Here is a 24,729-nt window from a genome sequence, read left to right on the forward strand (position 1 = left end):
TAACTTCTGGGTAGTTGCCAAAGCTGTGATTCAGCTCCTCTTTCTCCTGCATCCACCTCCAGATGCCAGACTCCCTCTTCTCTGGATGCCCTCCAGCAACATTGCACCCTGCCCGATTCTGTCTCACAAGCTCCTCCCCGATGCCAAACCCCCCTACTGGCCCCTTCACCACCTCCACCCAGCTACTCACCCAGATATAGGCCCCCCTCCAGGGCCTACCTCTACTTCCTTGATGGTCCAGTGAGGTCTGTTGGGCAGGAGCAAATCCCACTTGCTCCTGCCCCTAGTGTCTCCAAGTTGAAAATGGCTGTAGCAAGCTCTCGTGGTAGTCTCGCGCTTCTACTGTTAGAGGTCTGCCTTCATATAAGGACTTGCTAAAAGAGAGGGAGGACAGGAGCTTATAACAGTTGAGGAGAATGTTTGGGTAGCCAACACTGGAAATCCATGGGTGTTATAGTTCCAGTTGAGGTAGATTCCAGTTTGATTGGAAGCCCAAGAAACTGAAGGAGGCTGCTGGGAAAAAACAAAGCAAAAATTATATTCTTAAATAAGTAAACATTTTTTTGTAACACAAAAATTCCCTAGATATAAATTTCCATCATATATTTGTTTTAACAGTTAGAAATTTCTATCATATATTTGTTTTAACAGTTACTTTTTGGGGTGTTGCTTACATATTCAGTAGTATAATTCTAATAGTTGCACTGGTCCTAGCAGTCTTCAGAGGTTTGGGACACTCACCCCCTGATATTCAAAACTATGTAACTGGATTAAATAGGGTTTAAGCGCTTAACCGTGGATATTCAGTGGGAGATAACCAGTTATCTCCTGCAGCATATCCCGGTTAGTGACTAGCTGGCTAGGTGCTGATAGCGTCAAACTGGCTATATTGAGCGGTCAAAGCAGACTGCTTAAATAGCAGACCTATCTTTGACCGCTGAAAAGGTAACTGGTTAGTGCTGAATATAGGCATAACCAGTTAAACCTTTTAGTGGCCAAAATAAACCCGGATATTCAGTGCTGGTCTCCAGATATGGCCCAGCATTTAATATCTGGGTTTAACGCCAGTGGTGGACAGCAAATGCACTACCTGCCGGCTGCTCAATATTGGACCCTCAGTCTGTTGATCTGACATTTTTGATATTTTAAAATATCATCAATTTTTTTATCTGTTATTAATCTTTAATGCCTAATGTAAGTAGGCAGCAAAGATTAATAATGGGCATGAGATGGGTGAAGTGGAGGTGTAGTCAGCTGTAAAAGCTAGTTCATGGGTCAGTGCCATTCACTGTCATGATTTCCAGTAGCATGTCTGCACTTAATGCCATCTTAAAATACCTGTTTCTCCCTCAGTCTGACCCCTCCCCCCAGAATAGGCCCATTCCCAAGCTGATCCACTCCAGATCAGACCTACCCTCAATACCTCGACCCACCAGGGACGTTCCTAGGAGTTGCCCTGCTAGTCTAGTGGTCCAAGATGAAAAGGTCTCCCTCCACTCCCATCCCAGCACTGCCCTGGTTCCAGAATGGTACTTGTGAACCCCTAGTGGTAGTCTAATATTACTACTGCTAGGGGTAAACCTGCTATATATCTGCCCTTAACTGGCAGATTAGCCCTTAGCGGTAGTTCTGTGAGACTATTGCTATGAGTGCCATTTGAACCCAGGGAAGTGCAGGAAAGAGAGTAAAGGAATATCACTAGACTACCAAGGCGATCTCTGGGTAAGTTCTGGGGGCAGAGAGAGGTTTCGGGTTGGGATAGGGTTGAGGTTTTTGAAGGGGCATCTGTTCTTGGGGGGAGAGTTGAAGGGGTCTGCTCTTGTGGGGGGGGGGGGCTCGATTGGGTTGTGCCACCGTGGAACAGTTGTGCTAGGCCAGCACTGTTTTGCATATTTTGTCAGATAGCATGGGTGCAGCCACCTTATCTGCCTGTGCATCCTAACACGGTGCCTGTGCAGTAAGTGTCTGCCCTGTGCGTTAAATGCAGGAGAGATGTTGGGCACACCCCTGCATTTACTGCACAGGCTTTTGCAATCAAGGTATGGTAAGTACAAAATTTACCACATGTTAGTAAAAGAGATGCAAAACTAGATCTGTAGGTCATCTTTCTGCTCAGAATTCTCTTCTGCAACTATTTTATGCTTCTGTGAGCTATTAGAACACTTTTAATCAAAACATTACATATTTTTAGGATTTTGAAAATGCTGTCGATGCACCAGGTTGGACGAAACTACTACAGTCCCTCTGATCCTGTGCAAATTCCACAGCATAGGTATGTTTTACTTTTGGTGCATTTTTTTGCAATATGGGTAAGTAATTTTAAGAGAAGTCGTATTGTTTAAAGTGGTAATGCTACTGTTCTGCCCTCTCACTAGATGTGGTTGGCATGCAGCTTAAACCAGTGTATAGAACATCACTATGAGAACACTCAGAACTCTTGAACCAAAATCTTCTTTAATGCAGTAATCAAACAAGGAAAATAACTTACAGTTCAGATGTGCTGAACAAGAGGTTTTGCCTTGCAGACTGGGAGTCTCTTCACAAGCTCTCTCTCCATGCAAGATTGATGCTGGCAGTAATGCAACAACACACCGAGAGTAATGCTGTTTATATTTTTACACTGGTAAAATCTTGACTCTTTTTTTGGATCCACTGTGTGTACCTGCTGTTCTTCTTTTCTCCTGTGGAGAGATCACCTTCTGTGGTTGTTTTGCCTGAAAATCTTGATAGTCACAGTAGCTTGAGAAGATCATACAACAGAATACAGCATAGACAATTTTGGTTCACAGAGGAGATATGTTGCAAACTAACTCTTACAGACCCAATGGAGAGAGAAAGTGTGTGTGTGGTGCTGGGGAGGGGGGTAACTTGCCCAGCCTGCATAGAGAACAAGGCAAGCTGATAGAAAAAGTCCTATAAGACACAGGGAACAGGACATGTGATCTGAAAAACCTATCACAGGGAACTACAGGATTACAGGGATTTGTAGTTCAAGGGCATGACCCAATTCTCTGCCTCCATGTGAAAGGGGGCAGCACATTGCTTGCCTAGTATCTGTAGATACCACTATTTAATTTACCAAACTATCAACATTATAAGCATGCAAAGTCCATTAGTAAAGCTGGATAATGTAGGTTGACAATTCCTTGCTTGTCTCAAGTTTTCTGTCCTTCAGATGACTTCTGTCTTGCAGTCTCACAGGAGCTGAAACGAGAAAGAGAGCGAGAGAGAGAGAGACAACATAAACAACAAACAACATGAAAGAGAGGGGAGGGTTAAAATCCGCATAGGCATATATGATCAGTGATTCAACTGTTTGGGGAAGCTCAGGTAAAGTGGAATGGGGTGAGGCTAGGGTGGGGTTAGGCAGGGCTAGTTAAAATCCTTGGGGCAGGGAAACTCATGTCAACAGTAAAGGGACAGTGGAGGCACTTTTGATTACAGTACTACTACTACTACTACTACTATCACTGGCTGATTACTTCCGCGACAAGGTGCAAAAGATCAACCTTGAGTTCTCTACCAAGCCATCTCCTCCTCTTCACCCTTCAACCCTCTCCCTCAACCAACCAACCCAGGCCTCTTTCTCCTCCTTTCCTGTCATCACCGAGGAGGAAACCGCTCGCCTTCTTTCCTCCTCGAAATGCACCACCTGCCCTTCTGATCCCATCCCCACCAACTTACTCAACATCATCTCTCATACTGTCACCCCCTCCATCTGTCATATCCTCAACCTCTCTCTCTCCACTGCAACTGTCCCTGACACCTTCAAGCACGCCGTAGTCACACCTCTCCTCAAAAAACCATCACTTGACCCTACCTGTCCCTCCAACTACCGCCCCATCTCCCTCCTACCCTTCCTCTCCAAAATACTTGAGCGTGCCGTTCACAGCCGCTGCCTTGATTTTCTCTCCTCTCACGCCATCCTCGATCCACTTCAATCCGGTTTTCGCCCTCTATGATCGACAGAAACGGCACTCTCTAAAGTCTGTAACGACCTATTCCTTGCCAAATCAAGAGGTCACTACTCCATCCTCATCCTCCTCGATCTATCCGCCGCTTTTGACACTGTCAATCATGACTTACTTCTTGCCACACTGTCCTCATTTGGGTTCCAGGGCTCTGTCCTCTCCTGGTTCTCCTCCTATCTCTCCCACCGCACCTTCAGAGTTCATTCTCATGGATCTTCCTCCACCCCCATCCCCCTATCTGTTGGTGTTCCCCAGGGATCTGTCCTTGGACCCCTTCTTTTCTCAATCTACACCTCTTCCCTGGGCTCCCTGATCTCATCTCATGGTTTCCAGTATCATCTCTATGCTGATGACACCCAGCTGTATCTCTCCACACCAGACATCATCGCGGTGACCCAGGCAAAGGTATCAGCCTGCTTACACGACATTGCTGCCTGGATGTCCAACCGCCACCTGAAACTGAACATGTCCAAGACCGGTTGCACCTACCCAGCAAACTCCGGGTGCACAATGCTTTTCATGTCTCTCTCCTGAAACTTTTCCGCAGGTCCAAGTGGCATCCTGAACCCAAGGAGGTGGTTGTGCCTGAGAGTGATCCTGATCCTGAGTACGAGGTGGACTGCATCCTGGACTCCAAGCTGTGTAGAGGAAGGCTATTCTACCTCTTGTCCTGGAAGCACTTCGGCCCTGAAGACAACTCCTGGGAGCCGGCCACTAACGTACATGCTCCAGACCTGGTCCGTGAGTTCCATGCTCTTCATCCTACTTGGCCCGGGCCAGGGAGAAGAGGGAGGCTTCCGGGGGGGATACTGTTACGTCCCTCACCTGTACGACGCTCCTCCCAGCTAGGACGAGGATCGGTCTTGGGTAGGTCTGTTTCGGTTTCCTAAGTGTGGCAGCCGTCATCCGACTTAGAGCAATGGTACAGCCATCTTGGATAGATCATATCCCAGGAAGCCATCTTGGACTAACGAGGACAGGAAGGAAGACCATATTTTTTCCTTAGAGCTCTGCTGAAGGGGGCAGCCATCTTGGTTCAGCTGCACATGCTTTAGCCTGATTCCTCCTCTACTTAAGGCACTGCCTCCAGCCCTTCAGTGCTTCGGCTTCTGCTGCGCAGAGGTTGTGGTCTGCATCCATGGTCCTTACCTGATTCCTGAGTTTCGACCTTGGCTTGTTTCCTGACCACGTGTTGTGTTGCTGCTTGCCTTTTGACCCTGGACTGTGTTTGGACTATTCTCAGCTCTACTGTTTTCCTGGCTCTTGGACTGAGTCTGTTGGCTACCTGTCTGGTCGGTGGTCCTGCAACCCCGCCGGTTCCGGAAGTCCTGCCGGCCGCTTGAACCCAGGGGCTCAACTCCTGGGGAATAGTGGCTAAGTGCAGGTGAAGCTAGGGGTTATCTGGCTGCCTGACCGAGTGCGGTGCACTCCATCTTCGCTGTGCTCAGTCGGGGCACAAGGGCTCACGTCCCCAGTCATAACACTCAGCCACCCTCAGCTGTCTTCCTTTTTGCCTTCCAGTTTACCTAGGGTTAAGCAGAGACAGCTAGAACCAAGAGAGAAAAAGGCAGAGAGCAAGGGAGAAGGGAGCCATATACAGTAAGAAAAAAGAAAAAAAAAGCAAAGGAAGAGCAAAACAGCAAGCAGCTTGTTCAGGCCAGTGAGAAGGTCCAGACAGTTCCCAGGCACCATGGGAGCAGGTGGTTAGAATGATTTGGAAGCAGCAGAAGGGAAAGGTGTGTCCTGCCATGAGGATGTTGGAATAGACTGCATGGCAGGTGCTGCGTAGCTTGAGGTTTGGAAGTTGCTGTGGGTAGTCTCTGTCAGGGGTGTGATGCTGGTAAGAGCCAGTTGGTGGAGATTCAAGTATGTGGAGTCTTCTCGCTGCAGAGGCTAAGAGCAGGAAAATTCCAGCCATGTCAGGGCTGGTCAGAGACTCTGGAGCTGATTTAGGCCTGGTGGAAGGGGTTGTTTGTTAGTGGGAAGTGCCACCATGTGAAACGGGTTAGAGCCCAAGGAAAGCCATGTGACTGGGTCACCTACACTGCTGGCTGTAGATTATAGGACTGAGACCCCCTCCTCCATTATTAAGATCCTTTTCTCCCAGAATTATTTTTGTTAATGCACCAGACATTAAAGGGAATCCATAAAGTGTCCCCATTTTGAGGAATCACTGGCAGAGGATGGTAATGATTCCTCTGTGGTTAGGATTTTTTAAGAAGGAAGAGCTTCCTTCTCTCATTATATAGGGACCCTTGTTATCACTGATGAGTACACAGAGATAGGTAAATCCTCTGAAGGAACCCTCCTAGAGGGTATCAGGAAGCTATCTAGGGAATTTCTCTTTCACAAAGGCAATCTGGGAGATGAACACAGTTGCATGGGATACCCTGGATACCGTACTGAAGTTAGTTTGAACTCTGGGCAGGCACTACCCCATTTGGGTGAAAGAAAAAAAGGAGAGCTGATTCCCTAGCATGGATGCTCTGATCACAGCTGTGATGTGTAAGACAACCATCCTGCTGTAAGAGAACTTTTAAAAGCTCTCAGGACAGAAGGATGGAAGTGCTGTTGAGGCAGGCTTTGAATTTGCTGGTTTAGCTCTGCAGGCAGTGATGTGTGGTGATTACATACCTAAAGCCTGCTTAGCAGTTCCTTGGGGAAGCCAGCTTGGGCATCAGGATGGTGGCTCAGCCTGAGTCTGAGTTGACCTTCCTGATAGACACTTTGATCTCATCCAAGCATCAGCCAAGAATATAGCCATGATGCTTATGAGCCAGATGGTTGCAAAACTGGCAGTGTATGTAGCATCCTAGAACCACCTATGCAAATTGCTTTTCAAGGGCAAGCTTCTATTAGGAAAGGACCTAAAAGAGTTGGTTAACAACATAGGCAAATCCAAGGTCCTCAAGTTTCCCTAGGATAGCTTGTATGGATCTTTCTGGTTGCACCCTTCCAAGAGGCTGTACTTGGATATTCATAGATATTGCATGGGCAAGATCCTAGTGTACCAGAGAAGGCACTTTCCCCGAAGGGGGTCACTCCTTTTTGAGGATGATAAATGGATTGAGATGGAGGTTCAGGGTAAAGGAGGTACACCAAACCCCCAGTGAAGTTTGGAGGGCCTAGGCTCCAATGCTGCATATAAAGTCACCTGGCAGATTTTCATAGGAGCAGGGCCCAGATAACCTCAGACCAGTGAGTGTGAGATAGTCCGGGAATGTTATGCATTAGAGTTCATGTGCCCCTTCTCCAAAGCCTTTATGATGTTCCTCTGTGATTTTCCATCAAATCGAGAGTCAGTAAAGTCAACACTAGATCAACTATTGGACTTTGAGGCAGTGATAATAGTTCTTCTCGCTGAGTGCAGTTGGAGCAGGCATTCCATCTATTTTGTAGTCTCCAAGAAAGAGGGTTCATTCCATCCCATCCTAGGCTTCTCAGGTTTACGACTTTGGCAACTATTTTCAATTTTGGGCTTTCCCATTCCAACTGGCTATGGTCCCCATCATTCCATGGCAATGGTGGTTGTGGTGGTGGTTCTTTATAAGGAGTGCATATTAGTTCACCCATATCTGGATGACTAATTGGTTTTTGTGCAAAGTTCAAGGTAGAGAGCCAAGCATTGATGGGCAAAGTGATCAAACTGCTTCAAGATCTCAGTTGGTTGATCAGTTTCCCAAAAAGCAAGCTGACTCTTTACCAATTTTTAGACAATTTGGGGGTATACTTCAGAACGGAGGTAGGAAAGGTTTTCATGACTAAGAAGAGGGTTTCAAAGCAGCAGTCGCTGATTTGTTGTGTGCCATGTCCAGATATCCAGGCAGCTGTGGATTTGGTTCTTTAGATGAAGGCCCACATGCAGTTGTTGCAGAGGGTTCTGCTCTTGCATTGGTCAGCCCAGCCACAGAGCTATCTGCTGAGAACCACATTGCTGAGAGAGACCAGGTCTAATTTAGGCTTCTGCTTAGATGGCAGAAATCGTAGGAAAGATTTTGTTATGGAATCCTCATCTGAATTTTCAATTGTAATGGATACAAGTCTAGGGGGGGACGACTTGTATCCATTACAAGGAGGGCAAAAAAGGACTTTGAGAAGAAATTAGCGTTGGAAGCAAAAATACATAGTAAAAATTTTTTTAGATACATTAAAAGCAGGAAACCGGCCAAAGAGTCGGTTGGGCCGCTGGACGAAAATGGTGTTAAAGGGGCGATTAAGGAGGACAAAGCCGTAGCGGAGAAATTAAATGAATTCTTTGCTTCGGTCTTCACCGAGGAGGATTTGGGGGGGACACCGGTGCCGGAAAGAATATTTGAAGGGGGGGAGTCGGAGAAACTAAACAAATTCTCTGTAACCTTGGAGGATGTAATGGGTCAGTTCAGCAAGCTGAAGAATAGTAAATCACCGGGACCTGATGGTATTCATCCCAGAGTATTAATAGAACTAAAAAATGAACTTGCGGAGCTACTGTTAGAAATATGCAATCTGTCCCTAAAATCGAGTGTAGTACCGGAAGACTGGAGGGTAGCCAATGTTACTCCGATTTTTAAGAAGGGTTCCAGAGGAGATCCGGGAAATTATAGACCAGTGAGTCTGACGTCGGTGCCGGGCAAGATGGTGGAGGCTATTATTAAGAATAAAATTGCAGAGCATATACAAAAACATGGACTGATGAGACAAAGTCAGCACGGATTTAGTGAAGGGAAGTCTTGCCTCACCAATCTAATGCATTTTTTTGAGGGGGTAAGCAAACATGTGGACAATGGGGAGCCAGTTGATATTGTATATCTGGATTTTCAGAAGGCGTTTGACAAAGTGCCGCACGAAAGACTCCTGAAGAAATTGCAGAGTCATGGAATCGGAGGTAGGGTATTATTATGGATTAAGAACTGGTTGAAAGATAGGAAGCAGAGAGTAGGATTGCGTGGCCAGTATTCTCAGTGGAGGAGGGTAGTTAGTGGGGTCCCGCAGGGGTCTGTGCTGGGTCCGTTGCTTTTTAATGTATTTATAAATGACCTAGAGATGGGAATAACTAGTGAGGTAATTAAATTCGCCGATGACACAAAATTATTCAGGGTCGTCAAGTCGCAGGAGGAATGTGAACGATTACAGGAGGACCTTGCGAGACTGGGAGAATGGGCGTGCAAGTGGCAGATGAAGTTCAATGTTGACAAGTGCAAAGTGATGCATGTGGGTAAGAGGAACCCGAATTATAGCTACGTCTTGCAAGGTTCCGCGTTAGGAGTTACGGATCAAGAAAGGGATCTGGGTGTCGTCGTCGATGATACGCTGAAACCTTCTGCTCAGTGTGCTGCTGCGGCTAGGAAAGCGAATAGAATATTGGGTGTTATTAGGAAGGGTATGGAGTCCAGGTGTGCGGATGTTATAATGCCGTTGTATCGCTCCATGGTGCGACCGCACCTGGAGTATTGTGTTCAGTACTGGTCTCCATATCTCAAAAAAGATATAGTAGAATTGGAAAAGGTACAGCGAAGGGCGACGAAAATGATAGTGGGGATGGGACGACTTTCCTATGAAGAGAGGCTGAGAAGACTAGGGCTTTTCAGCTTGGAGAAGAGACGGCTGAGGGGAGATATGATAGAAGTGTATAAAATAATGAGTGGAATGGATCGGGTGGATGTGAAGCGACTGTTCACGCTATCCAAAAATACTAGGACTAGAGGGCATGAGTTGAAGCTACAGTGTGGTAAATTTAAAACGAATCGGAGAAAATTTTTCTTCACCCAACGTGTAATTAGACTCTGGAATTCGTTGCCGGAGAACGTGGTACGGGCGGTTAGCTTGACGGAGTTTAAAAAGGGGTTAGATAGATTCCTAAAGGACAAGTCCATAGACCGCTATTAAATGGACTTGGAAAAATTCCGCATTTTTAGGTATAACTTGTCTGGAATGTTTTTACGTTTGGGGAGCGTGCCAGGTGCCCTTGACCTGGATTGGCCACTGTCGGTGACAGGATGCTGGGCTAGATGGACCTTTGGTCTTTCCCAGTATGGCACTACTTATGTACTTATGACTGCTTTGTCAGAATCAGGCCACTCAGGGCAGTGGAGTGAGAAACATAGAAACATGATGGCAGATAAGGGCTGTATGACCCATCCAGTCTGCCCATCCTCAGTAAACACTAACTCATCCTTTTCCTAAGGGATCCCACATGTCTGTCCCTCACAACTTTGGCGCATCGGTGAGACTACCGTGACCATACAGTTTGTTTGAATGGTTCTGGTTCCTTTTACCTTTTAAGTCATGAGCTCATTACATTTTCTCACCTATAATGTACGGGGCTTGAACTTCCCTTAGAAAAGGAACTTATTTTTTAAGGAGGCAGGTAGGGCAAAAATAGATGTGGGCTTTGTGCAGAAAACACATCTGTTACCATCTTATGAGAATAAAACTTTTCCTACATTCATTGCATGTAAACAGTTTTCATTCCTGAATGGATTCTGTGCTGCTTTGACAATAATTTCCGGCAACTGAAACTTTTCTTTCACTCTGTACTTGAAACTGGTCTCTTTCCTAGGTGAAATTTTGTATTTCTTGTGGAGCTTTCTTCCTGGTTGAAGCTACTGTCATAAGTACATAAGTAATGCCACACTGGGAAAAGACCAAGGGTCCATCGAGCCCAGCATCCTGTCCACGACAGCGTCCAATCCAGGCCAAGGGCACCTGGCAAGCTTCCCAAACGTACAAACATTCTATACATGTTATTCCTGGAATTGTGGATTTTTCCCAAGTCCATTTAGTAGTGGTTTATGGATTTGTCCTTTAGGAAACCTTCTAACCCCTTTTTAAACTCTGCCAAGTTAACCGCCTTCACCACGTTCTCCAGCAACGAATTCCAGAGTTTAATTACGCATTGGGTGAAGAAAACTTTTCTCCGATTTGTTTTAAATTTATTACACTGTAGTTGCATCGCATGCCCCCTAGTCCTAGTATTTTTGGAAAGCGTGAACAGACGCTTCACATCCACCTGTTCCACTCCACTCATTATTTTATATAGCTCTATCATGTCTCCCCTCAGCTGTCTCTTCTCCAAGCTGAAAAGCCCTAGCCTCCTTAGTTTTTCTTCATAGGGAAGTCGTCCCATCCCTGCTATCATTTTAGTCGCCCTTCGCTGCACCTTTTCCAATTCCACTATATCTTTCTTGAGATGCGGCGACCAGAATTGAACACAACACTAAGGAGTGATACAATGGTATTATAACATCCTCACACCTGTTTTCCATACCTTTCCTAATAATTCCCAACATTCTATTCGCTTTCTGAGCCGCAGCAGCACACTGAGCAGAAGGTTTCAGTGTTTTTCTGATATTCTGTAATGCTTGCTTTATTGATACAGCTTTTCCCACATTCTATACTTGTATATATTCCAGTTTCTTTATTACTTTTTAGGTATTAGCTCTTTCTTCGTATTGAAATCTTTCTCATAGTTAGAACATTTAAAATGTGTCCCTTTTATACTTGTTTCCTGTTGTTCTTTCAGTTCTCCCTTTAGAGTGAAGGTTTTTCCACAGTCTGTATATTTAGATGCTCTCTCTTCAGTGTCAGATCCCTCTGCTAATGTCTCTGCTAGGAGGTCAGGTATGGGTTCAGTATCCTGACTCTCTTCTGGTAGGCTGCCCACAGCTAGCATTATAGCTGTGCGATTTGCACAGGCCTTTAACATATTTACATGAAAGGTACGCTGCTTTCTGTCTTGAGAGTCCATAGATATAACATAGTTTGTATCATTCAGGCGCCTTGTGACCTGGTAAGGGCCTGAAGTTTATTCTGATTTACTGGGACTAAAACAAGTACCTGCTGGCCCTCATAAAACTCTCTATTTCGGGCCTTATGATCGCACCATGTCTTTTGCTTAGTTTGGACTGCCTGCAAGTTATCTCTGACAAAGCCCACAATATCTCTGTCATATATTAACTATGCATTCAGTTACAGGGGTGTCAGAGGTGTCAACTTTCTCCTTCCAATGTTCTCTTATTAGGTCAAGGGGCCCTCTCACCTCTGGCCATAAAGTAGCTGAAATGTGGAGAACCCTGTAGACTCCTGAGGTACTTCTCTGTATGCGAACAGTAGGTAGGTTAAGTATTTTTCCCAGTCACGGTCTCCTGATTCCACAAAAGTCTTTAACATGTGCTTTAATGTCCCATAAAATCTCTCCACCAGCCCATTAGTTTCAGGGTGATATGGTGTGGTACGTACAGATTTCACTCCATAGTGTGTCCACAGATTCTGGATCAGCTCAGACATAAACTGTGTCACTTGGTCTGAGAGTATTTCTCGTGGATATCCTTCCCAGGAAAATATTTCTTGCAGGGCAGTGGCAATTTTCTCTGATTCTATGGAGGATAAGGCTACCACATTAGCTGGTAGCAAAGTCCACCACTGTCAATATATATCTTTTCCCAGTCCAGCTAGGGACAGCTAGAGGCCTCACTATATCCACAGCTATTCTCTCAAAGGGCTCACTGATAATAGTAAAGGTTCCAGAGGAGCTCGGGGGGGGGGGGGGGGGGGGGGTGAACTTGGATCTTTGTGCATGTGTGGGTCACCCCCTGATGTTCTGCTAGTGGAATATCATGTGCAATTTGTATGAGTTGTTTTCTGTATGCCCTGGGCACTGTAAACTGCCTGTCTCCTGTTCTTTCTGTACAACAGGTCACTTTTCCATAAGATACGATCTTTACAAGTCTCACTGATTGGTTGACCAGCCCTCTTCCTCAGGGCTTCCAGGTCAGGGTCAGTGTGCCGTTCTTCCTGAAAAGCATTTCTCTGTCCTATTTCAATATCCATATCTGGAAGTCAAATCAGGGTCAACAGTCTGATCAATAGGTGTGTCAGTTAAGTTAGGCTGTTCCATACTCACGGCCCTTGTCACCTCTGGAACTAATGCTTCTGGAAGTACAGGAGCGCCTTCTCCTGGTGCTTTGTCAGCTGGTTCCACCTGGATTGGCTCATGATCTGGAACCAGAGAGATGATCTCTGCTGCTTCTGCTTGTTGGGTCACCTGTGCCTGACTATGGGTCACCGTAGCAGAAATGCTGACTCTGCCGTCAAGGGTAATGTTCATTGAACCCATGTCAGTCCCACACAGCATTGGTACCGGCATGTTTTTCATTATGTCTACTTCTCTGTATCCAGGCTTGGTACCCCAATCCAGGAATACGTGAGCAGTGGGTGTATCCATTGGCTAACACTACCTCCGCAGAGCACCCTGGAAGAATAGCATCTTCCAGCACTAGCTCTGGTCATAACAAAGTTATGCTAGAGCCAGCATCCACAAGCCCAGCTACCTGGGTCTGATTCACAGTTACTGGGGCGCTGTAGTGTTGTGGAAACCCATCTGCTTCCTTGCTTGATGAATGGCCAGTAACTTTTTGTGCTGCGGCAACTGTGTGGGTCTCCTTTGCGGTACTGGAGCTACCCACAAAAGCTGCCAGCTTAGGTGCAGGAACTGAATGCCTCTTTACTGCAGGCATGGGATTATCTGGGCAATCCACTTTGAAATGCCCTGTACGCCCACACTGGTAACAAGGACGTTCATACCTAAAGTATTTAGGTTTTTGGGGAACACTGCAGGGTTTGCTGACAGTCTATGAGGTTGCAGGAATGTTTGACTTAGGGCTTTGCTGCCCTTAGATTCCGGCTGCTGTGGATAAGGACAGCTTCTCTTTGCCAACAGGGATGGTTAGCGATAAAGATGTCAGCCAACTTAGCCACCTTCTCTGAAATACGGGGCTGGTGTTCTTGAACATGTTCCCTCACCTCTGGATGACAACACTGAAGAAACTGTTCCAAGACTATCAGGTTTTGGCAGTCCTCCAGGGTTTTAACAAGCTCCAACGAGCCACTGCTGATGCTGGTATTTTAGCTGAATCGCAAACTCACTGTGGTATCATCCACCCCCTTTTGCCAAGTCCAGAACTTTAGTTTGTAGGTCTCTGAGGTAATGGCTTAAAGGTTCAACAAAGCTTTGCACATCTCCTCAAACTGGGAGCATGTCTTCATGGACAGTCCTTGGAATGCCTCAAGTACTCTACCAGTGAGCTTTCCTCCCAGATAGTGCACCCAGTCTTTCTGAGGAATCATCAAACTGCGAAAACAAGTTGGGCCCAATCCAGGCTATAGATCCTGCCTCTGGCCTTGGCACAGGGGTTGGACTGTAGCTTTGGATGCGAGCCATTTTCATCTCCAACTTCATTTTCTATAGCTGGAATTCCTGCTCATGCTCTTCACGTCACTGCTCCTGTTCCTCTCGCCACTGTCGCTCTTCCTGTTCCTCTTACCACTAGTGCTCTTCCCTGTAGTTCAGGATTTCAGCGGGCATGGCATCTGGCCCTGCCAACTCAAGGGCCTCTGCCCAGGAGTTGAATTCCGAACAGGCGGGTCCTGCAGCTCCTCCTCGCTGAAGTATTCCGGACACTCTTGTGTTAGATCAGACATCTCTGGTGTCTTCTGGCCACTGCCAGTCGCCATCAGCATGCTGCTAATCTTCTAACACTACCAAAATAACTGAACTGTGAAGGGACCTTGTTACTGCTGTACTTTTTCACTGTGCTCTGTGTCTGGAGTTGCAGATAAGTAAACTCTGAACCACTCAGTGGATGGTGACCCTCACTCCACATACTGAGCCTGACAATCTCACCATGCTGCCACCAAAAACAAAGGACAAACGGTCTGTCTTGAAATGCTTAGCCACCTGACTGGGGCTACCCTGGGCCAGGGTTGCCAGCTGGGAAAGATTTTCCCAGCCCCAAACCAGCCGTAAACCCGCCTGTAGCCAATCCCCGTCTCCCGCGTCACCGAACTCCGCCCCCCATGTCACCAACCACGCCCCTGCATCACCTAACCCCGCCCCCTACGTCATCCCTGATGTCAGCCCTGCCCCTGAAAGGCTTCTATTGGTCCAATTTGGACAATAGAAGCCCCGGAAAAGCTTCTATTGGACCAAATTGGACCAATAGAAGCCCCGGAAAAAACTGCCGAACTCGCACAGCGGTGACGGGAAACCGCCCAAAAAACCGCATCCCGCGGCTGGCGAAATTTTCCCGCCTCCGCTGGCGAAAACCCGCCACATTGGGTGGTAAAACCGCCCACCTGGCAACCCTGCCCTGAGCTTCTTAGAGGGTCTATCCCCAGCACAGCTCAGGTCTGCCTTCACCTGCTGCTTGTGCTGTATACTAACACCCTCCTCCAACCGACTAGGTCTCAACCACCTCTGGGCGAGTCTCTTGCTCTCAAATTATCCCCTGTGGTTTCTAGGTTGCTAGAGGCCACACTCCCAGTGGTCCCACAGTTCCCAGAAAGCACTCACAGACCCAGCACACAAACCACTAGGATTCTTTATCAGTCTAGACAAGCAGAGTCAACAAATTGAAAATGTTTATTGTCAGAACTTGAACAGTGAAACAGAAAAGTGCAATCAGCAGATCAATAACTGGTAACTGAAATATGGGTCAATTATAACACTAGCTAAACATTTGTTTACTTTCTAAAAAGTACCTGGGGAGATCAGGAAATATGCTGCTCACAGATTATCAAATATAACTGATCACAAGGCCTCAGCAAAGAGATCTGTCTCATCTCCCTGGATACGACTGAAGACAAAACCAGCAACTTCTGGGTAACTTCAAACCCCAGGCCTATCAGAGGCCAGAACAATAAGTTTAAAATAAAAATGGGCACACTATTATGCAGGTTTTTTCTCTGTAACGGCTTTAAGGATAAACATTCACCATCTGCTGGCCAAACTGGAAAAATACACTTCAAGAATTAATTAAGGCAGTTTTACAGGCTTAAAAAACCCACTGTTCTGTCACAGACAATCCTTGAGGCTCATTTTCAAAGCACTTAGCCTCCCAAAGTTCCATAGAAACCTATGGAACTTAGCCTCCCAAAGTGCTTTGAAAATATGCCTCCTTGTGACCTTGCAGAAATCACTTTATCTCCCATTGCCCCAGGTACCCACACGGAGGGGGAGGGGGGGGCAATTCTATAGAGGGGCACCTAAACTTAGATACCAGAAAGGCACCTTTTTGGAGCCGATTCTATAACAGAAAGTAAGCACCTACTTTCCTTTATAGAATACTAGTGTATCAGTGCCAACACATTTGTATAATTTAAGCATGGCCATTTACACCGGTCATAGTGTTGGTGTAAATGCTTGCAGCTAGATTGTTTAAAATGCATAAATTATAGAATTCTATAATTTACACATGTAGCTATGTGCTGCACTCACATGTGCCCCCACTGTCAACCTACACACATTGAATTTAGACACTATGTTATAGAATAGTGCATAGTCAGAATATTGGCATTTACATGAGTATGTGCACATATATAAGCGTATATGCTGATATTCTGGTCATTTACGCAAATTCTTGGCACTTAAATGTTGGTGCCCTTTTCATGTTCCAGTGAAAGCCAGCCGAGGCAGAAAAACCCCGAAATCCCACAAAGAAAACAACAGTGAAAAGAATATAGAGAGTGGTTCTAGGACCGATCTGTTACCTGAGACTATTGGAGGGGCATAATCGAACGCGAACGCCCATCTCCATGGGCGACTATCTCCGAGGACGGGTCCGCGAAGGGGCGGGACAGACCGTATTTTCGAAAAAGATGGGCGTCCATCTTTTGTTTCGATAATTACGGTTGGTGCCCGGCAAATGCATCGGATTTGGGCGGATTTGAGCTGGGCTGTATCGGTTTTCAGCGATAATGGAAACCAAAGGCGCCCAGCTCAAAAATGAACACATCCAAGGCATTTGGTCATGGGAGGGGCCAGGATTCATAGTGCACTGGTTCCCATCACATGCCAGGACACCAACCGGGCACCCTAGGGGGCACTTGTAAAAAGTAAAATAAAAAATTAAAATACCTCCCAAGTCCATAGCTCCCTTACCTTGGATGCTGAGCCCCTCAAATCTCCCCCAAAACCCACTCCCCACAACTCTACACCATTACCATAGCACTTATGGGTGAAGGGGGGCACCTAGATGTGGATACAGTGGGTTTTGGGGGCGGTTTGGAGGGCTCCCATTTACCAGCACAGGTGTAACAGGTAGGGGGGGATGGGCCTGGGTCCGCCTGCCTGAAGTCCATTGCACCCACTAACAACTGCTCCAGGAACTTGCATACTGCTGTGATGGAGCTAGGTATGACATTTGAGGCTGGCATACAGGCTGGAAAAAAAGTTTTTAAAGTTCTTTTTTTTTGGTGGGAGGGGGTTAGTGACCACTGAGGGAGTCAGGGGAGGTCATCCCCGATTCCCTCCGGTGGTCATCTGGGCAGTTGGGGCACTTTTTGTGGACTTGTTCGTGAAAAAAAAGGGTCCAAAAAAAGCGGCCCAAATTCTTGCTTCTGCCGCCCTTCTTTTTTCCATTATCGGCCGAGCGCGCCCATCTCTCCTCGGCCAATAAACACGCCCCAGTCCTGCCTTCACCACGCCTCCGACATGCCCCCGTCAACTTTGTGTCGCGTCCCGCGCGGCGTCTCGCGCCCATACCTGCGCTCCCGCGGTGGGGAGTGGGAGCACGCGGCCTCCACAGCACCGGAGGACGGTCGGAGAGGTCCCGTGGAGGAGCCGGCGTGGGCGCGGGCCTGGCAGGCCGGACCGGGATCGGCGGCCGCCGGAGAGAACGTCGGTCTCATAGGAGGGGGCGGTCGGGAGCAGGTTCGCGCCGGCCAACATGGCCAGGAGGCTCTGACGCTCCACCTACAAGCCAATAAGGTTGATCTATGCCTGTCGGTTTAATATCTGTCACCTGTTGTTCCAATCTGTGGATTCTGATATGTTTTTGAATGCTAGTCAGTATTGTGCTAGTGTATACATTTTTTCTCCGAGGACAAGCAGGCTGCTTGTTCTCACTGATGGGTGACGTCCACGGCAGCCCCTCCAATCGGAACACTTTCTAGCAAAGTCCTTTGCTAGTCTTCGCGCGCCGATGCGCACCGCTCATGCGCGGCCGTCTTCCCGCCAGAACCGGCTCGTGCCGGCCAGTCTTCTTTTATCCGCGCTCGGTACGGTCGTGTTTCGCCGTTCGCGGCCCAAAAAGTTGACCTCGCTTGTCGTTCATCGACTTTGTTCTTTAAAAAAAAAAAAAGGGTGTCGGGAGGAGGCCTCTTGGTTTTCTCCCTTCCCGTACTTCGAGTTTTTTGCCCCGGTAAGTTTTCTTTTGTCGTCGGGGTAGGCCCTATTTAGGCTTCGGTCGAAGTTTTTCTTCTCCCTATTTTTGTGGTGCCATTTTCACCATTTCGAGTTTTGATCTCGCCGGCGCGATTTTTCCGCCCATGACATCGAAGTCTTCCAGCGGCTTCAAGAAGTGCACCCAGTGCGCCCGGGTAATCTCGCTCACTGACAGGCACGCATCGTGTCTTCAGTGTCTGGGGGCTGGGCACCGCCCTCAGGCCTGTAGTCTGTGTTCCCTTTTACAAAAGCGGCCTCAGGTAGCGAGGTTAGCCCAGTGGAACATTTTGTTCTCGGGCTCTTCGTCGGCATCGGCACCGGGAGTATCGACTGCCTCGACGTCGTCGGCGCCCGGACCTTCATCCTCGCCCCCGATTGCATCGAGTGCATCGAGGCATCGGCCCTCTGCATCGGGGCGACATCGGAAGGCTGCGTCGGTGTCGGTGGTATCGAGACCTCCTCGTCTGCTGATATCGTCGGACGGTGGTGCTTCGTCTGGAGTGCAGGTGAGGGCTGTCCATTCCCCTGCTGGTGGCGGTGAGCCTTCGGGTGGGTCTCCCCCTACCCTGAGGGCTCCTGCGGTACAGCCCCCCCGAGACCGACCCTCTTTGGCCTCGGCCCCGAGGAAGAGACGGCTGGATTCTACGTCCTCCTCGTCGGTGCCGGGAAGCTCCGGTGATGTGCTTTGCTCCAAAAAATCGAAGAAGCATCGTCACCGGTCCCCTTCCCGTGTCGGCACCGAGAGCTCTGGGTCGCCGAGGGAGTCGGCACCCAGTAAGCATCGGCACCGAGAGGACCGCTCGCCCTCTGTTCAAGAGGTGTCGATGCGTTCCCCTTTGGACAGCCCGGAACAGCCTCCACGCCCGGAACAGGTTCTGACATCGACTCCTGCATCGGCTTCCATGTCTTTTTCTACAGCCGCTCTGCACGAGAGCCTCCAGGCCGTTCTCCCAGAGATCCTGGGGGAGCTGTTGCGCCCTTCCCCTCCGGTACCGGGGGTGCTTGCGCCACCGGTACCGTCGAGCGAGGTGCCGGCTGGCCCATTGTCCGGGGTGAGGTCTCCGACATCGGTGCCGCTTGCGGTACCGATTGCGGTAGCCTCCCAGGAAGGCTCCCCGACTACGTCGGTGGAGGGAGCTTCGCCGGTGCGGGCGAGGGAGTCTACCTCTCGACGCTCCCGCCGTGGCCGTGGTTCCACGGAGTCGAGCCGGGCACGGTTGCAGACACAGGTCCGTGAACTTGTCTGACACCGATGGTGAGGCCTCGTGGGAAGAGGAAGAAGACATCAGATATTTCTCTGATGAGGAGTCTGAGGGTCTTCCTTCCGATCCCACTCCCTCTCCTGAAAGACAGCTTTCTCCTCCTGAGAGCCTGTCTTTCGCTTCCTTTGTCCGGGAGATGTCTACGGCCATCCCCTTCCCGGTGGTTGTGGAGGACGAGCCCAGGGCTGAAATGTTTGAGCTCCTGGACTATCCTTCTCCACCTAAGGAAGCGTCCACAGTACTCATGCATCATGTCCTGAAAAAGACATTGCTGGCGAACTGGACCAAGCCTCTAAGTAATCCCCACATTCCCAAGAAGATCGAGTCCCAGTACCGGATCCATGGGGACCCAGAGCTGATGCGCACTCAGTTGCCTCATGACTCTGGAGTTGTGGATTTGGCCCTAAAGAAGGCCAAGAGTTCTAGAGAACATGCTTCGTCGCCCCCGGGCAAGGACTCTAGAACCTTGGACTCCTTTGGGAGGAAGGCCTACCATTCTTCTATGCTCGTGGCCAAGATTCAGTCCTACCAGCTCTACACGAGCATACACATGCGGAACAATGTGCGGCAGTTGGCGGGCTTGGTGGATGCGCTCCCCCCTGAGCAAGCCAGGCCTTTTCAGGAGGTGGTCAGGCAGCTGAAGGCGTGCAGAAAATTCCTGGCCAGAGGGGTGTATGACACCTTTGATGTTGTGTCCAGGGCCGCTGCTCAAGGTGTGGTGATGCGCAGACTCTCATGGCTGCGTGCCTCCGACCTGGAGAATAGAATCCAGCAGCGGATTGTGGACTCGCCTTGCCGTGCGGATAATATTTTTGGAGAAAAAGTCGAGCAGGTGGTAGAGTAGCTCCAACAGCGGGACACCGCATTCGACAAGTTCTCCCGCCGGCAGCCTTCAGTCTCTACCTCTACAGATAGAAGATTTTTCGGGGGAAGGAAGACTGTTCCCTACTCTTCTGGCAAGCGTAGGTACAATCCTCCTTCTCGACAGCCTGCGGCCCAGGCTAAGCCCCAGCGCGCTCGCTCTCGTCAGCAGCGTGCGCCTCAGCAAGGCCCCTCGGCTCCCCAGCAAAAGCAAGGGACGAGCTTTTGACTGGCTCCAGCAGAGCATAGCCGACATCCAAGTGTCAGTGCCGGGCGACCTGCCAGTCGGAGGGAGGTTGAAAGCTTTTCACCAAAGGTGGCCTCTCATAACCTCCGATCAGTGGGTTCTCCAAATAGGCCGGCAAGGATACACCCTCAATTTGGCCTCAAAGCCTCCAAATTGTCCACCGGGAGCTCAGTCTTACAGCTTCCAGCACAAGCAGGTACTTGCAGAGGAACTCTCCGCCCTTCTCAGCGCCAATGTGGTCGAGCCCGTGCCATCCGGGCAAGAAGGGCTGGGATTCTATTCCAGGTACTTCCTTGTGGAAAAGAAAACAGGGGGGATGCGTCCCATCCTAGACCTAAGGGCCCTGAACAAATATCTGGTCAAAGAAAAGTTCAGGATGCTTTCCCTGGACACCCTTCTCCCCATGATTCAGGAAAACGATTGGCTATGCTCTCTGGACTTGAAGGACGCCTACACGCACATCCCGATACTGCCAGCTCACAGACAGTATCTGCGATTTCAGCTGGGCACACGTCACTTCCAGTACTGTGTGCTACCCTTTGGGCTCGCCTCTGCGCCCAGAGTGTTCACCAAGTGCTTGGCTGTAGTAGCAGCGGCACTTCGCAGACTGGGGGTACACGTGTTCCCATATCTCGACGATTGGCTGGTGAAGAACACATCCGAGGCAGGAGCCCTGCAGTCCATGCAGATGACTATTCGCCTCCTGGAGCTACTGGGGTTTGTGGTAAATTACCCAAAGTCCCATCTTCTCCCAGTGCAGAAACTCGAATTCATAGGAGCTCTGCTGGATTCTCGGACGGCTCGCGCCTATCTCCCAGAGGCGAGAGCCAACAACTACTTGTCCCTCGTCTCGCGGGTGCGAGCGTCCCAGCAGATCACAGCTCGGCAGATGTTGAGATTGCTGGGCCACATGGCCTCCACAGTTCATGTGACTCCCATGGCCCGCCTTCACATGAGATCTGCTCAATGGACCCTAGCTTCCCAGTGGTTTCAGGCTGCTGGGGATCTAGAAGACGTGATCCACCTGTCCACGAGTTTTCTCGACTCCCTGTATTGGTGGACAATTTGGTCCAATTTGACTCTGGGACGTCCTTTCCAAATTCCTCAGCCACAAAAAGTGCTGACCACGGATGCGTCTCTCCTGGGATGGGGAGCTCATGTCGATGGGCTTCGCACCCAAGGAAGCTGGTCCCTCCAGGAACGCGATCTGCAGATCAATCTTCTGGAGTTACGAGCGATCTGGAACGCTCTGAAGGCTTTCAGAGATCGGCTGTCCCACCAAATTATCCAAATTCAGACAGACAACCAGGTTGCCATGTACTACGTCAACAAGCAGGGGGGCACCGGATCTCGCCCCCTGTGTCAGGAAGCCGTCAGCATGTGGCTCTGGGCTCACCGTCACGACATGGTGCTCCAAGCCACATATCTGGCAGGCGTAAACAACAGTCTGGCCGACAGGTTGAGCAGAATTATGCAACCTCACGAGTGGTCGCTCAATTCCCGTGTAGTGCGACAGATCTTCCAGGTGTGGGGCACCCCCTTGGTAGATCTCTTCGCATCTCGAGCCAACCACAAAGTCCCTCAGTTCTGTTCCAGGCTTCAGGCCCACGGCAGACTGGTATCGGATGCCTTCCTCCTGGACTGGGGGGAGGGTCTGCTGTATGCTTATCCTCCCATACCTCTGGTGGGGAAGACTTTGTTGAAACTCAAGCAAGACCGAGGCACCATGATTCTGATTGCTCCCTTTTGGCCGCGTCAGATCTGGTTCCCTCTTCTTCTGGAGTTGTCCTCCGAAGAACCGTGGAGATTGGAGTGTTTTCCAACCCTCATCACGCAGGACGAAGAGGCGCTTCTGCATCCCAACCTCCGGTCCCTGGCTCTCACGGCCTGGATGTTGAGAGCGTAGACTTTGCCTCTTTGGGTCTGTCAGAGGGTGTCTCCCGCATCTTGCTTGCTTCCAGGAAAGATTCCACTAAGAGGAGTTACTTCTTTCTATGGAGGAGGTTTGCCGTCTGGTGTGACAGCAAGGCCCTAGATCCTCGTTCTTGTCCTACACAGACCCTGCTTGAATACCTTCTGCACTTGTCTGAGTCCGGTCTCAAGACCAACTCAAGGGTTCACCTTAGTGCAATCAGTGCATACCATTACTGTGTGGAAGGTAAGCCGATCTCAGGACAGCCTTTAGTTGTTCGCTTCATGAGAGGTTTGCTTTTGTCAAAGCCCCCTGTCAAGCCTCCTACAGTGTCATGGGATCTCAATGTCATTCTCACCCAGCTGATGAAACCTCCTTTTGAGCCACTGGATTCCTGCCATCTGAAGTACTTGACCTGGAAGGTCATTTTCTTGGTGGCAGTTACTTCAGCTCGTAGAGTCAGTGAGCTTCAGGCCCTGGTAGCCCAGGCCCCTTACACCAAATTTCATCATAACAGAGTAGTCCTCCGCACTCACCCTAAGTTCTTGCCAAAGGTTGTGTCGGAGTTCCATCTGAACCAGTCAATTGTCTTGCCAACATTCTTTCCCCGTCCTCATTCCTGCCCTGCTGAACGTCAGCTGCACACATTGGACTGCAAGAGAGCATTGGCCTTCTATCTGGAGCGGACACAGCCCAACAGACAGTCCGCCCAATTGTTTGTTTCTTTTGATCCCAACAGGAGGAGAGTGGCTTTGGGAAAACGCACCATATCCAATTGGCTAGCAGATTGCATTTCCTTCACTTACGCCCAGGCTGGGCTGGCTCTTGAGGGTCATGTCACGGCTCATAATGTTAGAGCCATGGCTGCGTCGGTAGCCCACTTGAAGTCAGCCACTATTGAAGAGATTTGCAAAGCTGCGACGTGGTCATCTGTCCACACATTCACATCTCATTACTGCCTGCAGCAGGATACCCGACGCGACAGTCTGTTCGGACAGTCAGTGCTTCAGAATCTGTTCGGGGTTTAGAATCCAACTCCACCCCCCTAGGCCCATGTTTGTTCTGTTCCAGGCTGCACTCTCAGTTAGTTGGTAAATTTTTTAGGTCAATCTCAGTTATGTCCTCGCCGTTGCGAGGCCCAATTGACCATGGTTGTTGTTTTGAGTGAGCCTGGGAGCTAGGGATACCCCATCAGTGAGAACAAGCAGCCTGCTTGTCCTCGGAGAAAGCGAATGCTACATACCTGTAGAAGGTATTCTCCGAGGACAGCAGGCTGATTGTTCTCACAAACCCGCCCGCCTCCCCTTTGAAGTTGTGTCTTCCCTTCTCTTTGTCTTGCTACATATGAGACTGGCCGGCACGAGCCGGTTCGGGCGGGAAGACGCATGCGCGGTGCGCATCGGCGCGCGAGGACTAGCAAAGGACTTTGCTAGAAAGTGTTCCGATTGGAGGGGCTGCCGTGGACGTCACCCATCAGTGAGAACAATCAGCCTGCTGTCCTCGGAGAATACCTTCTACAGGTATGTAGCATTCGCTATATGTTTTCATTACCTCAGCCTTTGTGATCATCATATATCTTTAGTATCAATATAGAGAGGCATAATCGAACGGGGGCGCCCATCTCTAAGGACGGCCCCGTAAAGGGGCGGGGCAACACGTATTATTGAAACAAGATGGACGTCCATCTTTCGTTTTGATAATACGGTTGGGGACGCCCAAATCTCAACATTTAGGTCGACCTTAGAGATGGTTGACATAAATGTTGAGATTGCCGACCTTAGAGATGGGCGACCTCGGTTTTCACCGATAATGGAAACCGAGGACGCCCATCTCAAAAACGTCCAAATCCAAGCCATTTGGTCATGGGAGGAGCCAGCGGTCGTCGTGCACTTGTCCCCCCTCACATGCCAGGACACCAATCGGGCACCCTAGGGGGCACTGAAGTGGGCTTCAAAAATTGCTCCCAGGTGCATAGTTCCCTTACTTTTGGTGCTGAGCCCCCCCCCCCCCCAAAACCCACGCCCCACAACTGTACACCACTACCATAGCCTTTAGGGATGAAGGGGGGCATCTAGATGTGGGTACAGTGGGTTTGTGGGGGGTTTTGGAGGGCTCCCATTTACCACCAAAAGTGTAACGATCTAAACTACACCAGACACAATTTTTTCTCCGAGGACAAACAGGATGCTTGTTCTCACTGATGGGTGACGTCCGCGGCAGCCGCTCCAATCGGAGATCTTCCCTAGCAAAGACGTTTGTTAGGCCTCGCGCGCACA

At 49.2% G+C, this 24,729-nt stretch overlaps 1 protein-coding gene across 1 annotated transcript in view; it reads left to right on the forward strand.

Moving 5' to 3' along the window:
* Positions 1-24,729, forward strand: part of PIWIL4 (piwi like RNA-mediated gene silencing 4) — a 455,470-nt gene that overhangs the window by 128,407 nt on the left and 302,334 nt on the right. Inside the window, exon 6 of the mRNA XM_030200207.1 lies at positions 2,192-2,272. Coding sequence (XP_030056067.1) covers positions 2,192-2,272 — 81 coding nt within the window. The remainder of the gene's footprint in view (positions 1-2,191; positions 2,273-24,729) is intronic.

Source organism: Microcaecilia unicolor, chromosome 4 (assembly GCF_901765095.1).
Source record: "Microcaecilia unicolor chromosome 4, aMicUni1.1, whole genome shotgun sequence".
Lineage (NCBI taxonomy): Eukaryota > Metazoa > Chordata > Amphibia > Gymnophiona > Siphonopidae > Microcaecilia > Microcaecilia unicolor.